At 47.7% G+C, this 14722-nt stretch overlaps 1 protein-coding gene across 2 annotated transcripts in view; it reads right to left on the reverse strand.

Moving 5' to 3' along the window:
* Positions 1-256: 256 nt before the first annotated feature.
* EPHB2 (EPH receptor B2) overlaps positions 257-14722 on the reverse strand; it is a 175095-nt gene continuing 160629 nt past the window's right edge. Inside the window, exons 9-15 of one of the 2 annotated variants that reach the window (XM_006883544.1) lie at positions 8711-8833; positions 7915-8162; positions 6174-6389; positions 5128-5277; positions 3341-3534; positions 1578-1733; positions 257-1052 (exon numbers count right to left, since the gene is read on the reverse strand). In XM_006883544.1, coding sequence (XP_006883606.1) covers positions 944-1052; positions 1578-1733; positions 3341-3534; positions 5128-5277; positions 6174-6389; positions 7915-8162; positions 8711-8833 — 1196 coding nt within the window. In that variant the 3' untranslated portion in view covers positions 257-943. The remainder of the gene's footprint in view (positions 1053-1577; positions 1734-3340; positions 3535-5127; positions 5278-6173; positions 6390-7914; positions 8163-8710; positions 8834-14722) is intronic. The other variant, XM_006883545.1, reaches the window with a different exon arrangement.

Raw genomic sequence — 14722 nt, forward strand, 5'->3', positions numbered from 1 at the left:
ACTTCATTGTCATTAAAAAAAAAAAAACCCAACAAAACCCAACCAAAAAAATCCCAACAAATGAATCCCCCCCAACCGAAACCACCCCCAACCAAAGCGCTGTAAACAAACCCAGACACAGGCTCAGTCCTTCTCAGTGGCAGTCGTAGCTGATGGCGGTCAGCGCAGCGCCTGTCCTCTGGGTAGGGGCTGGTGGGGGTGGCCGGTGGGCACGGAGCTGTGGCTGCACAGGCCGGCCTCAGGAAGGGTGACCCTTCTGCTGTCCTCAGATTCTCCCGGCCCAGGAGGACAAAAGCCCCGTTTCAACCCCCTGAACAAACAGGAGAAACGAGAGTTTCTTTCACTGGAGTTTCTTTCACTGGAGTTTTAAAAATATTTTTTAAAGTCAGAACAATTCTCCCGTTTGCACGGTGGCCGTGGGAATGGATCCGCCGGCGTTCCTGGTCCACCTGATGCTCCCTCGGCTGTCAGGAGGCCTGAAGGAACGAGCCAGTGAGGAGGAGAGAGGATGGCCTCGATCCCTGCTCCTATTTGTTTTCCTGAAAGTGTTTCTCGGCTCTGGCCAGGTCATCTTCCCAGAGAGAGCTGGAGAGAAACCGCTTTTGGCCTTCAATTGGACAGATCGCACAGCTCTCCGAAGCCCTTGTGTTTTTTTAACCCCAAGAACAGTCATCGCTTCCTGTGTGAAAATCCTCTTTGAAAAATATTCCGTGTACTTCCCGCCCCCTCCCAGGATCGGTTTTCTTTCCCCCATCCTCTCATTTCCTTCGTTGAGTCGCAGGTGTTCTTGGTGGCGTCTCGTGGCTGGAGTGCTGCTTGGTTCTTCCCGGTGCCCATGGCCTCCTGGCAGGTGGCTGACCCTGCAGTGGACGGAGAGCCAGGGGGCCGGCGGTGGGCGGAGGGGGCGGGGCCTGGAGGAAGAGGTGAGCCAGGCAGGTGAGGGTCACACCTCCACAGACTGGATCTGGTTCATCTGTGCCCGCATCACCTGGATACTGTTCAGGATTTTTTTCTGGTGGCCAGCTAAGGTGACCCCAACCCGGAGAATGTCCCTTTAGGAGAGAAGGACGTGTGTTAGGGGTGGAGGGAAGGCAGCCGGGGTGCTCTGTCCTGGGCAGAGAGCTAATTTTGTTCTCTCCAGGGATTTGTCTTGGGAGAGCTGGGGAGAAGGTAATAGAGATGAGGGGATAGGGAGATGTCCAAAGCTATAGTGAACAATCGGGACGAGGTGAAGGGACAGCTGACTAGGAAACAAGGCACCTCCCAGGTCTCTTCTCTCTACTGAGAAGGGGCAGGAACTCACATTTTCTAAGTAACCATTCACTTTACCTCTTTAATTTTCCTCAACCTCCAGGTTACAGATAAGGAAACTGAGGCTGAGGATAGTTGAGTAGGCTGCCCAAAGTCACACAGCTTATAGGAGGCAAGTGGCTCCAAAGGTGACCCTCCTGCTAATTCTGTTCACATCCCGCCTGATACATTTATCTCTCCCCCACTTTCCAGCGTCCCCCACTTGGCTTGTGTGGGGGTGGGGAGGGGCCACTGATGGTGGCCAGTGTGGATGTCTGGGCACTTACTCCATCATCATCTGTGACACAACATCAAAGGAGGTGAAGCCAGCATTAGCGAAGCTCTCCTTGTACTGCCCCATCTTGATGGCCTCCAGCCACTCATCCACTGTGTTAAAGCTGGTGTAATCAGGGATGGTGCGGTCCAGCAGCGGCAGGTTGATTCTGGGGGTGGCGGTGGGATGGGCAACAGAGATAGTCAGAGGTCATGCTTGCAGGGAGGCTGAGGGTAAGTAAGGGGGCACGGCTGAGAAACACGCCTGAATGTGCACATACGTGCGTATCCATTCCTGTACATCCGTGTGTATTTTTGAGTGACTGTGTGCGTGATCGCTCACATACATATAGGGGAGAAGTCCTCGGATGGCATAAATGGCCTGCACATGACTACTAATGGACAAGCGAGTGGTTGAACCCACCAAGCAGCACTCGGAAGTAAGGCCTGGTGAGCAGCTTCCATAAAAATCATGGCATGATAATTCTGGGGAGCACAGTTCTGCTATGAGACAGAGGGTCCTGAAGAGGAAGAGCATGTGAAGACTCGAGTGCCATTTTGAGACAGCTGAGCTGTGGTCTGGGCGGGCACCCCGAGATCCCTGGAAAGAGGGGCCAGACCCACTTCTGGTTGAGCCTAGTTGTTCTAGTTTGGGGAAGATTACCTTAGTGGGTAATGTGTATGTGCGTGGAGTGAATTAGTGCTTTGAATGTAGGTGTGCCCTGATGTATGTAGGTGTGAGGGCCTGAACACGATGTTCACCCGTGGGCGTGGAGCCGTATATGTACGTGTGAGCACATCATCAGTGCCCATGTGCACAGGTGTGTGTGTAAGACTCTCTCTGTGTTGTACTGATATAGATGCAAATGCAAGTTGAAGGGTCCAAGATGGAGTGTGAGCAAATCTATTAATAAACCAAGATTCTGGACCTTTTGGTGATTTTTCTTAAATGTTATCCTTTCAGACTGTGCTTGGAAAAGTTCTCACTATCTTCGTTAGGCTGGCGTGCTATTCATATGCCTCAGGGACACCTGTCCCCCCTAGGTCTCTTCTTCCCTATCAGCTCTCCACACTGGTCAGAGATCTCCTGTATTGGCACCCACCTCACCTCCTGGAATCCCCTACTCATTCTCCGTCATGAGCTCAATCCTCAACACTTCTCTGACACCCCACCCTCTCTCCTGTTTCCAGATGCTTCCTCTGTGCTTGTCCTACTCCTCTGCACCCCAAAAGCATCATTAGTCTCATCCCTCTTCGACTTCCAACTGAGGTGGAGAGCATCTGTCTGGAGCAGGAGGGAGCCCTGAAGGCAGTTTTACTCCTTGGCAAGAGAGGATGTGTGTAGGGCAGAAGCTTTAAAGGCGGTGAGGGGTCAGGGTGGGTAACGTGGAAGGGCGGAGCCAAGCTAAGGAGGAGTGGAGCCAAGATAAGGGGGCGGGGCCATGCAAGGGCCAAGGAAGAAAGAGAGGCAAGTAGTGAGGTCTTTGAGGGAAGACAGAGACAGGGAGCCAGACAAGAGGGCTGGGGCGGTACAGAGAAGGGCAAGGTTGCAGGATGAAAGGAAGGCAGGAGAGGCCGTGCCAGGGTGAGGGGGCAAAGCCAGACTTTGTCCATTCAAAAGAGGGATGGAATCTGGTATAGGTCAAGGCTAGATGGTACTGAGGGGTGAGAAGGGGCGAGATCTAACCCAAAGGTTGTGTCATATACCTAGACAGGGGCTGGGGGCAGCGAGCGAGCGTACCGGGAGGAGAGGGGTGGGGCCGGGGCGGGGCCGTACCCGGAGGAGAGGGGCGCCATGGCTTTGAGGCTGTTGGGATTGCGAATCATCTTGTCCAGCGTGTTGACTATCTGGCCGAATTTGGGCCGGTGATTGCGGTCCTTTTGCCAGCAGTCTAGCATGAGCTGGTGCAGGGCGCTTGGACAGTCCATGGGAGGAGGCAACCGGTAGTCCTGCTCAATGGCGTTGATTACCTGAGAACAACACAGGGACCACGTTGGTCTAGGTGGGGTAGGAGTATCTCCCGTGTTGTCTGGCCCTTCTTACCATCAATTCATCGTGCAGACCAGACCTGTGTGGCTGCAGTGACAACCACCTCTAATTGCTGGCGGCAGCCTCAATAATGGGCCTCACGGGTTCCTATCTTTCTGTCTATCTATCTGCCTCCCTGCCTAGCATTTATCATCATCTTACCTCTCCAGTCTGAGCTGGTGGCTTGCCCGTTCCCTTTCCTTCCGTTCCCCTCCCTCAATCTCAGGCTACTGCGTGCCCAGAGACTACTGACTCTCACTTCAAGTGGGCTGTTCTACCTGCCCCTCCCTCCCCATCTCATGGTGCCCTTCTTGGCTTTGAGGACTCTAAGGACTCCCCTCTGACCTCTTGTTTGTCCCCAGGGTGACCACATGCCTCCAGTTCAGCTCCAGTTAAGATACCTCTCCTGTCAAGCCTCACAATACAGCTTTGCATCTGGCTGGTACCCACTTCCCACCCCTCTCCCAGTCCCATAAGAGAAAACTCTCTCTCTTCACTCCAAAACATTCATCCTCCCCAGCCTTTCTATGGTTACCCTTCCTGCTCAAGAAGCTTTTTCAAGTCCTTTCTCCTTCATTGGTTCCAATCAAAACACTTTGGGTTGACTACCAACGTCCATTGTTGAGCCCCACCAATCATGACCAACCTTCCTCTCCACGATCCCAAGGAGACTCCTCAGAGTGATAAGGCAGCCTGTCTCCTTTATTCCATCCCTGGGCCTTTGCACAGGCTGTTCTTTCTTAATATTTTTAATTTTTTTTATTGGTTACACACTATTCTTCATTCATATTGTATTTCATACAGTCATTCTCATGCATTATATTTCATAAAATTAATCACCATTGGACCTTGCCCATAATTAACCTGTCTTTTCACCTGGATCCTTCCCATTTACTTCCCCCTCTTTTCTTTTTCTTTTTCTTGTTGTGTACCATCAAGTCGGATCCAAATGGCACAGGAGGAGATAACTCCTCCTTCTCCCTGGTGGATTAGAACCGTGCACCTTCAGGATTGCAGTGCAGCTTCTTGCCACTGCCACTAGGCCACCAGAGCTTCCTGCCCCTGTTCTTGAAAAGCCCTGGCATCTCTAAATTTTATTAGTATGGAGTCCCACCCATCCTGTGAAGACTTCCTTGAATAATCTTCCTCATACTGCTCTAGCCTCAACTTCTACTGTGACCTTCTCCAATTTAGCATTTGATAATCAAAGCTCCTGCCTGATACAAATATTTGACTTCCTGCACATTGTTTCCACCTGGCTAGTGGAAATACCTGGAAGGACAGCGTGGTCTTATTCAGGGTTGGCATTGGTGCAAACATCGTTAAAATTCAATGATTTGTGGATAGGTGGGTCTTCCCTACTCATTACCCCTGAGAGAGTCCAGGTTCCTGTGTAATGTCTGACCTAGTCAACACTGGATTGGAAGCTGTCTGGACAGCAAAGCCTAGATCTCAATCCTGAGATTCTGCACAAAGATGGGCATTTTTGACCTTCCTTTCTTCATAAGATGCTTCCCACTCCCTTGGAAACTTACGTCCTGGTTGGTCATGTCCCAGTAGGGCCGTTCCCCATAGGACATCACCTCCCACATGACGATCCCATAGCTCCACACATCACTGGCGGAGGTGAATTTCCTGTACTGGATGGCTTCTGGGGCTGTCCAGCGGATCGGGATCTTCCCACCCTGAGAGGAGGAAAGGGAAGGCTGAGGGGTAAAGGCTGACTTAAACTTTGTTTTCAATCCTGCCCAATCTCTGTGCTGTATTGATCACGTGATGTGCCCTCTCACTCCCCAAGCTGTTTCCGACCTCTGGGTATTTGCACATGCTGTTCCATCTGCGTGGAATTCCTTCTTCCGTTCTGTCATCTGAAGATTCCTTTTTATCCTTTGACTCCCTCTGTCTAATTTCCAAAGAGCTGATCACTCTTCTTCCTCCTAGAACTGTATATCTTCCTATCAAGGCATTTATCACATGACACAGTACTCAAATGATTTACTTTCTTGTCTGACTCTGCTTGCTCTAATCTCTGTGCTTTGTACTCTGAGTACAGGGATGGTGTCTTCTATGTTAAAAACCCTTCAGCAACTCTAAATGCTTTCAGGACACAGTCCCGAGCTTGGACATTTAAAGGTCCCTTAGATCTAGCCCTTGCCTGCCCCTCTAGCATTGTTGTTGGCTATCCCTCTGCAGCCTGGATTGGTCACATGATCTTGTCCTCTGCAGTGTCCTCTACCTGGAAGTTCCTTCCTATTCCTTTCCATATGGTAAACTTTCACTGGCCTTTCAGTTCTCAGCTCAGATTATCAGCCCCTCCAGGAAGCCTTACATTGCCTGCCAAGTCTAAGCTTCCTAGTTCATAGTTATTCCATATTGCTCTGCATATTTCTGTATGAATCTGTGAGCTCCAAGAGGGCAGGAGGTCCAGAGAGATAACCTACTATGATTATCTCACTCCATGTCCCCAAGGCCTTGGGAACCCAGTGTTTGGCACAGAAGGTGCCAGTGAAGGTTCATTTCGGGGAGTGATGAATATTCTCACTAGGCAAAGTGGAGCCCAGGGTGCCAGCTGATGTCTTACCAGGGCGCTGGTGTAGGTGGGATCTGAGGTATCATCTTCCAGAAAGCGTGAGAGTCCAAAGTCAGAGACCTTGCAGACTAGATTGCTGTTGACAAGGATGTTGCGGGCCGCCAGGTCACGGTGCACGTAGTTCATGTCTGCCAGGTACTTCATGCCAGCCGCGATGCCCCGCAGCATGCCCACCAGCTGGATGACTGTGAACTGCCCATCATTTTGCTTTAGGGAAAGTCAAGAAAATGTAGACATCAGAGTCCAGCTATCTCCGCAATGGGGCAGGGGGGTTGGAGCAGGACCCTGCCCTGCTGGCCCTGGCTCCCTGTAGGAAGTAGTCAGCTGCCCAGGGCATTTAGAGAGGTCTACAAGAAGCTGACTTGAGGATTATGGAGAGAATATGAGCTCTGCAGCAGACTCTCTTGGCTTAACTCTGCCTCTAGTTTAATGTTGACTCTTCCTGGCTGTGCAGCCTTGGAGAAGTGACTTAATTTCTCCAAGCGTTGGCTTCCTAATCTATATGTTAAATTTAGAGGATCAGTAATACTCTAAGCATTAGATAAAAAGGTACCTAGAAGGTGCCTAGCACGTAATAAACAAAGCCTGTATTATTGAGTGCATTTTGACTTATATTGGCCCTGTAGGACCAAGTAGAACTTCTTCACAGGGTTTCCAAGACTGTGATTCTTTATGGAAGCCGTCTGTCACATCACCAGTACAATGGCTGGTGGCTTTGAACTAACATTTTGGTTAGTAGCTAACTGCTTTAACCACTGCATTGTTGTTGTGTGCCACTGAGTTGGAGCCGACCCAGAGCTAACCCTGCACTGGTTTTCAGAGGTAGTAAATCCCACAGGAGGAGACTGCCCATCCTCTCTCCTAGAACAGCTGGTGGATTTGAACCACATGCTTTTGGGATTGCACCACAGCTTCTTACTACTAGGCCATCAGAGCTCCCTAACCACTGTATTGTTGTTGTTGCTGTGTACTGTAGAGTCATAACTGACCGAGAGCTGAAAACGGGGTTTTCAGAGGCAGTTAACCACATAGGAGGAGACTGTCCAGCCTTCTCCTGCAGAGCAGCTAGTGGCCTCGAACTGTGTGTCTTTGGGATTGCAGTGCAGCTTCTTGCCACTAGACCACAAGAGCTCCCAATCACTGCGTTAGTACTTAATAAATACATGTGGGATGGAACTAGTCCAGTGGCACGCTTCTGACCCCTGCTCTTTGTAAAAAGATTGACTGTGATCTCCTGAGAGGTCTTGAAATTTTCCTCCATTTGCCTTGAGCTCTCAGTATTCCCCCTACCCTCTCATCCCTGGCCTGTACAATTTTGGGGAAATCTATAACCTGGTGGGAACTCTGGGTTAGGAGTCAGGAGACCTAATCTTGGCTTTCTAGATGACCTTGGGTAAATCTGATGTTGTTTTAAGTCTCCATTTTCCCCTGGACATAATGATAATAACAAGAACATGAAAGACAAGCAGATTTTAGATTGTGTGCAAATCCTGCAAGACTAGATGTGGCTTCCCAAAGAAATATATTTAGAAAGGTTTTGAGATGGCCTCTGGGCTTAGTGGAAGGTATGCTGGGATTGATTATCAATGCCTGTCACAGGTGAAGGAATAGAGAACAGTGGTATATAAGTCATTTCTGACCTAGCATTCAAGCTCTTACAGTATCGATCTATGTTCATAGATCCCTACCCTGCCCCACTCATAGAGCCCCTGGCACCCTCCGATTCCCCTACCCGAAGGAAGGAGTCCAGGGAGCCGTTCTCCATGAACTCGGTGATGATCATCACAGGCGTGCTCTTGGTGACGACACCCTCTAAGTGGATGACGTTGGGGTGGTCAAACTGGCCCATGATGGAGGCCTCGCTCAGGAAGTCCCGCCGCTGTTTCTCAGTGTAACCTGACTTGAGGGTCTTGATGGCCACAAAGATCTCTCTCTTGCCTGGCAGCTTCAGGTGGCCACTGCAGACCTCACCAAATTCCCCTGAAATGGACACATCGAGAGAGACAAGATGTCATGTGCCAGGTGGGAGTGCCACCTTGCCGTTCCCTGCCACCTGTGCTCCTGGTGCCTGTAGGAGCACTTTCTCCTCAGTGTCAATTAGTTCGCTCAGACACGGGCCTCTTCTAGGATGTGAGGACCCCACAAGAGGAGACCCTGGAAAGATCCATCTACCTGTGAGAGTAGAGAGTAAATTCTTTGTGGTTGCCTTTGGATTTTGGCTGAGAGTGTGAGGGTGAAGAGAACTTGGGGAGATGGATCTGAGGTGGATGCTAAAAAAGGAGGACAGAGCCAGGAGATGTGGGTTCCAGACCCTGCTCAACGTGAATATGTGTGCCTTAGTTTCCCTTTCTGTTCGACAAGGTGGTTTTACTCTATGGCCTTTTGGGGCCCTTCCATCTTGTACATTCTGAATCTTTGGGTCATAAAGGGTCTTTTGAGGCCCCTACCCCATATCCTACCCTCTAGCCTTGGCCCCAAGAGTGCACACATTGGGGTGGTTTCCCACCCACACCGAAGACCTCACGTACCTGCTCCAATCACCTGCTCAATTTTGACACAGGAGATGTCAATTTCCTTGGCAAACTCCCGCACTGCCTCGTTGGGGTCCTCGTAGGTAAAAGGATCGATGTAGATCTTCATGCCTGGGGTCACTGAGGGCAGAAGACCAGGCTCAGTCATATGAACAGACTTAAGATGCAGACAAATGGAAAGGCACAATTGGAGACAGCCCCTCCCAGGAGGGAAAAGCACTCCGAGTTGGTCCTTATTAGAACTGGGCAACTTCCTGCAAGCCCCTTGACCTTTCTGGGCCTCAGTGAGCCCTGAGCTGGGTAGAAGAAAGGTGAATCAGCAGAGATGGCAAAATGGTTCTTGTTCCAACTCTGATTAATAATGGCTTCCCGGAGCCATTTAAAATGTTGCCAGGATTGATTAGCAATGCCTGTCAGGTGTGTCGGCATAAAAAGCTAGATTGGCCATTCTTGTGACAGAGAGTCAGAGAGTGCAGAAAAGGAAAATCTAGAAGGGAGAGACAGAATCAGAGCTAAATGACAAAAAGCAAGCAATAGTCTCTGTCCTTTAGTTTTTGCTAGGACAGCTCCATCCTGCCTCACAGGCCTAATTTAATCCTGCTCTCCCCTCAGGATTCCAACCTGGCTGCCTCACTCAGGTTCTTGGGGTCCATGGTGCCTGGGTCAGTCTCCTAGTAACTAAGTTTTAAACCTTTTTGGGGACCCTGGAGATCAGCATAGGTCTATCCATAAGGACGTTTAATTTGATTCTTGGTATGTTGCAGATTTTAGTTTTCTATGCAGAAAGACAAAGAGTAATCTCAAAGCCAAATGCTCAGCTCTGGCCCGAGCACCGAGTTAGCAAAAAACTGAAGGAAAGGTGACCCACTTCTACATTTCCCTCCCTGTTACCTGCCCTCCAGTCACACGGACCTCCTGGCTCCTACCCTCCCACTGCTCCAGGAGCTGTGACTTTGGGTGGAAGGGATAGCTGGATCAGTGTGGCACCCACAGAGCTTTCTGTGCTTGGAATCTCTGGGCGAACCTTAAGGGGGCTGCCTGGGTGGTGACTGGGCATAACCCTATTTGACTCTGTGGCCTTGGACAAATCAGCTGACCAATCCCAGCCTTTGTTTCAGACATACCAGGAGTCTAGGAGGTAGAATCTCTAGCACAGGAGTCAGAAAATTATGGCCAAGCTTTTTTTACAGCTTTAAGTAAAGTTCTTAAGTTCAGCCATGTCAGTTCCTTTGCATACTGTCCATGGCTGTTTCACCCTAAACAGAAGAGTTGAGTAGCTCTGACAGAGCCCACATGGCCTTCAAAGCCTAACATATTTACTATCTGTTTGTTCCTTCACTGAACAAGGAGCCTCTGCATTAACACATGGCTGTATTTTGCATTATTTGTGGGGGTGTTTTTCTACCTTTCAGGGTCAAGGGTTTTTTATTTGGGTCCATGAGCCACTTGGAGGCCTAGGAGAGTTTTTGTGGAAGAGGGGAATGGTAGAGTATGTGGTGAGGATGTGGTGGTTTTGATAACCTCTTAAAATGGAACATATTTCTTCTCTATTATATTGCCACTTAGGATTAGAAAACCAATCCATGTTGCCTATAAATCAACTAAAAATGATGAAAATAGAAAATAAGTTCTCTCAAATCCAACCTCAATTAAGTATATTCCATTATGGAGTACAGAACTATGGGCGTTGACAGGTCCTTGGAAGCTCTAGGATCTGCCCATCCCAAGGTAAGAGCAGGAATACGAGATACTGCATTCCTAAGTAGAATTTCTCTTTTTCACAATTTGATACACACAAAAACATAATATCTGTGTATTCTTCTGGCCACAGAATCCCAAACTTTTAGCAGAGTCTCAGAGGAGCATGGGACCCCAAAAGAGGTAAGATCCATCAGCCTGGACTGTGAGTGCCTGAAAGGAGGAGGTGGGCACGTGAGTTCTTTCACTCCTCCCTCCCCTGGCACCTGCACAAAGGGCTGCACACAATAGGCACTTAGCGTCTGCAGAGCTGAGCAGAATTGAGATGACCAAGATAGGATGATAATAATAATACTAATAATAACACTAGCAGCTGCTGCTCTACCCAGTCCTTTGTCTGTGCCCGGGGCTGTGCCAGACTCTTTCTCTGCATTAGCTCATCTCCTCCTCTCCAGAATCCTATGAGGAAGGGATCACTGTCCCCATTTCACATGTGAACAAATAGCAGCTCAGAGAAGTTAATATTCTGCCCAAGGTCACACAGCTAGCAAGTGGCATGGTGACGATTTGAACCTGGGGTTTATGACACTTGAGATAAGGAGCAGTTTGTTTTGTTTTTCAGGAGCAGCACTTCCCATCACTATGCCCACTGCCTCTCAGAGGAGAGGCAACCAGCATGCCATCTGTGCTTGTTCCTCATGGAGCATTCAGCCTGACTGCCTCCTCTCCAAGCTCGTCCTCATCAGAGCCTGGAGACACTGATGTTAGGTACGCCTCCAACTCACAACAGATGTGAACCCTGCCTACCCTGTGCCATCACACGACCTCCCATGCTTAGGCCCCTTACTGCTGTGTCACTGTGTCAAAACTCCTTGTTGAGGGTCTTCCTCTCTTTCCCAGCAGGATGTCTTTTTCCACGGACTAGCCACTCCTGACAACATGCCCAGAGTCCACGAGACAAAGTTTCACCATCCTAACCTCTGAGGAGCACCCTGGTTGCATGCCCAGGAGATAGTTCCTTTCATCATATGACCTCGGGACCTGGAGACCTGACACACATGGAGGAGAAGCTCTTTCTCTTGGATGGTTTGGGGAGGAAGGGCACGAATGGGTGAGGCCTGTTACCTAAGGGGGCACACAGCAGGAGCTCAGAGCCTACTCAGGTGCCTCTGCTGCCGCCCACACCCCCACCTTGGCCAGCTGGGTTGGCCAGCAGTGCTCTCTGTCCCTGACAGGACAAAGGTGAGTGTCTTCATGTGGCATTTAAAGTTCCCTTGTAGCTCACTTCTTCCCCTCTACACCATTACAAAGGCATTGTTTCCCCATCATTTCTCACCTCTGTATCTTTATTCATGTTGTTTATTCACAAGATAAGAATGTCTGTCTCCTTACCATCTCAAATGCCTCTGGGAAGCCTAAGGAGCTCTGGTGGCACAGCAGATAAAGCATTTGGCTTTGAACCAAAAGGTTGGTGGTTCAAAACCACCAGTTACTCTGTAGGTGAAAGAGGAAGCAGGTTGTTTCTGGAGAGATTCACAGCCTTGGAAACCCGAGGGGGCAGTTCCACTCAGAGGTATAACCTCCAGAGTTGCTATGAGTTGGAAGAGACTCAATGACAGAGGGTTGTGTTTTGGCTCCTGAGAAGTGTTGAGCATATACACAACAAAACATAAACCAGATTAATAGTTTCTACATGGACTACAAAAAAGGATTATATTATTTGAGTTGTCCAAACATTCTCACCCTCTTTTTCTGAGCTGCTCCTCTCTCATAAACTTACTGCGCTCTATGATTCCTACCTAATATTTTGAATTGCTTTTTGTCAGTTCAATTCTATTCAGATTTAAAAGAGCAAAATGCTTTTATGGTAGATATTTTTTACTAGTTAAGCTCAACTATTATTTGACTTTCAGAAGACTTGAGAGGAATGACTTTTTATTTAAAGTTTAAAGATTACCTTAGGGCAATAACTTCAGAGAGTTTATCTAGGCTTCATGGCTCCAGAAAGTCTGAATTTTGTGATAACTTGAAATTCTGTTCTGCATTTCTCCCCTTTTGATCAAAATCATTCTAAAGCATTTATGATCCAAATTTTAGTGATGGCATTTGGCCATAATCTTTTATAGAAGCAGATAATCAAATCTTTCTTCTACAGCACCAATGGGTGAGATCAATCTGGCAATTTTTAGAGGAGCAGTTGAGTGCATCCCATTTTTGCCATCCATAGACCTTTAGAGCAGATGCTTAATAAAAACGTATTGAACATGTGGCTTGAGTGAGCTACTGTTGCTTCTGTCACTGTTTCACTTTTTGTTTTCACCTCATCATTAATAACAGCATCATCTCACATTTCAGGACAGATTTTCCAGGTACTGGATCCTGTTGTAGGCTCTTCATAGGTATCAACCCAATTAAGACTCCTAACAATCCTATCAGGTAAACACTATTATTAGGTTGGATCTTACTAAATCCCCAATATTTGAGTGTTTCTGGCCTACAAAAAAAATGACAATTTCATTGAGTCCAATCTAATATTATCCCTGTTTTTCAGATGAAGCAACTGTTGCCTACAAAGGTTAAATGACATGCTCAAAGTAACATAGACATAGCTAATAAACAGCAGAAGTGGGATTTGAACCCATGTCATCTTGCTGTAGCATCTACTTTAGTACACCCTCCCCCCCACCCCCATGCCACCAGTTTCTTTCTACAGCTTCAGATCTAGTATTTACTCCATACAACAGTCTCCTGGACTGGAAGGTGAGTTCCTCGGGGCAAAGCCTCACTCCAGGCTGGCTCCCAGGAGGCCAAGCGAAGACATGCCTCTGGAAAATCCTGAGCTGTTGGAATGATTTACTGTCAGGCCACAGGCTGCCATCATTCAGGATGGGGGAGGAGGAGTCAGGCCCAGAGACCCGGGTTTAATTCCTGCTCTGTCACTAACAGGTCATAAACAAACTCTTTTATGGCTTTGAGATGGGTATCAATCAGGGTGTTAATCAAACTGTGGGGCCCTAGGTAAGTTACTTAATCTCTCTGTGCTTTTATCTGGTTTTTTTATCTACAAAGTAGGGGCAAGACATAGCACTTTTTTCCCCCTTAAAGATTTCTTTGGTGGCATAATAGTTAGGCTGTAAGGGAAAGGTTCATGTCATCTTCTGTAAAGATGACAGACTTGCAAACGCAGTGGGGCGGCTCTACCCTCTCCTACAGGATGGACATGCATTCACTCAACTGGATGGCACAAGGCCTGGAAGTCCAATTTAAAGAAAACCCCAAAATACCACTCCACAACAAGCTCATGAAAAATGGTACCTATTTTAAAATGAATTAATTTATGAAACCGTTCTCTACTGTAGAATACACATTAACATGAAAACAATTTAAAGAAAGGTAGTGGCTGTATATTTTTTAAAAAAATCTGTTTTGACTATGTGTTCCTTATATTTTATGTGTGTACATCGTTAAAGAACAGAGTTCAGATCTTTTGTGCAAAGCTTACTCTCAGTCTTCTCTCAGTAGTCTTCAACTTGATGACACGTAACCACTGCTAAATGGGACTAGTGCTGTTTTATCTAGAGGAACATTCTTTCACTTTGCACATGATTCTTTGTCAGTGTGCTGTATGAAGTAACCTGGGTTTGCTGTGATTCTGAACCTAGTGCCTTTGGGGTGTCAAATACCGGAATGGTTTCCCAATGTGGACAGTGTTTGGTGGAGTTCCCAGTTTTAGAACATGTTTGGAATCAGAAGTGGCATCCACTTCCTAAACCACATGCCTCTTGAAACTCTATGAACTTGGAGAAATGACAGTAGTAATAGAAAGGCATTAGGTCTTTTGTTCATAAAGTCGCTATGAGTTGTGCTCAACTCCATGGCAATCAACAACAACATACAAAAAAGAAAGTTAAATTCCTCAAAGATTTTATATTCAGCAATATAAATATGACTTTGATTTCATCCCACCTGAATTTCAGAATCATCTCAGGAACAGGTATGAGGCCTTGAACACTAATGAGCGAAGACCAGATGAGTTGTGGGAGGATGTCAAATGTATCATCCAGGAAGAGTGCAAACGGTCATTACAAAGACAGAAGAGGAAGAGAAGACCAAAATGGATGTCAGAAGAGACTCTGAAGATTGTACTGGAGCGTAGAGAAGCCAAAGCACAAGGAAGAATTCAAGATACTAAGGAGCTGAACAGAAGATTCCAAAAGGCAGCACGGGATGACAAAACAAAATATTACAATGAAATGTGCAAGGAGCTAGAGTCGGAAAATCAAAAGGGCCGAACTCGCTCAGCATTTCTTA

The sequence above is a fragment of the Elephantulus edwardii genome, unplaced genomic scaffold (assembly GCF_000299155.1).
Source record: "Elephantulus edwardii isolate Elephantulus edwardi_28Jun2011 unplaced genomic scaffold, EleEdw1.0 scaffold00028, whole genome shotgun sequence".
Taxonomy (NCBI): Eukaryota; Metazoa; Chordata; class Mammalia; order Macroscelidea; family Macroscelididae; genus Elephantulus; species Elephantulus edwardii.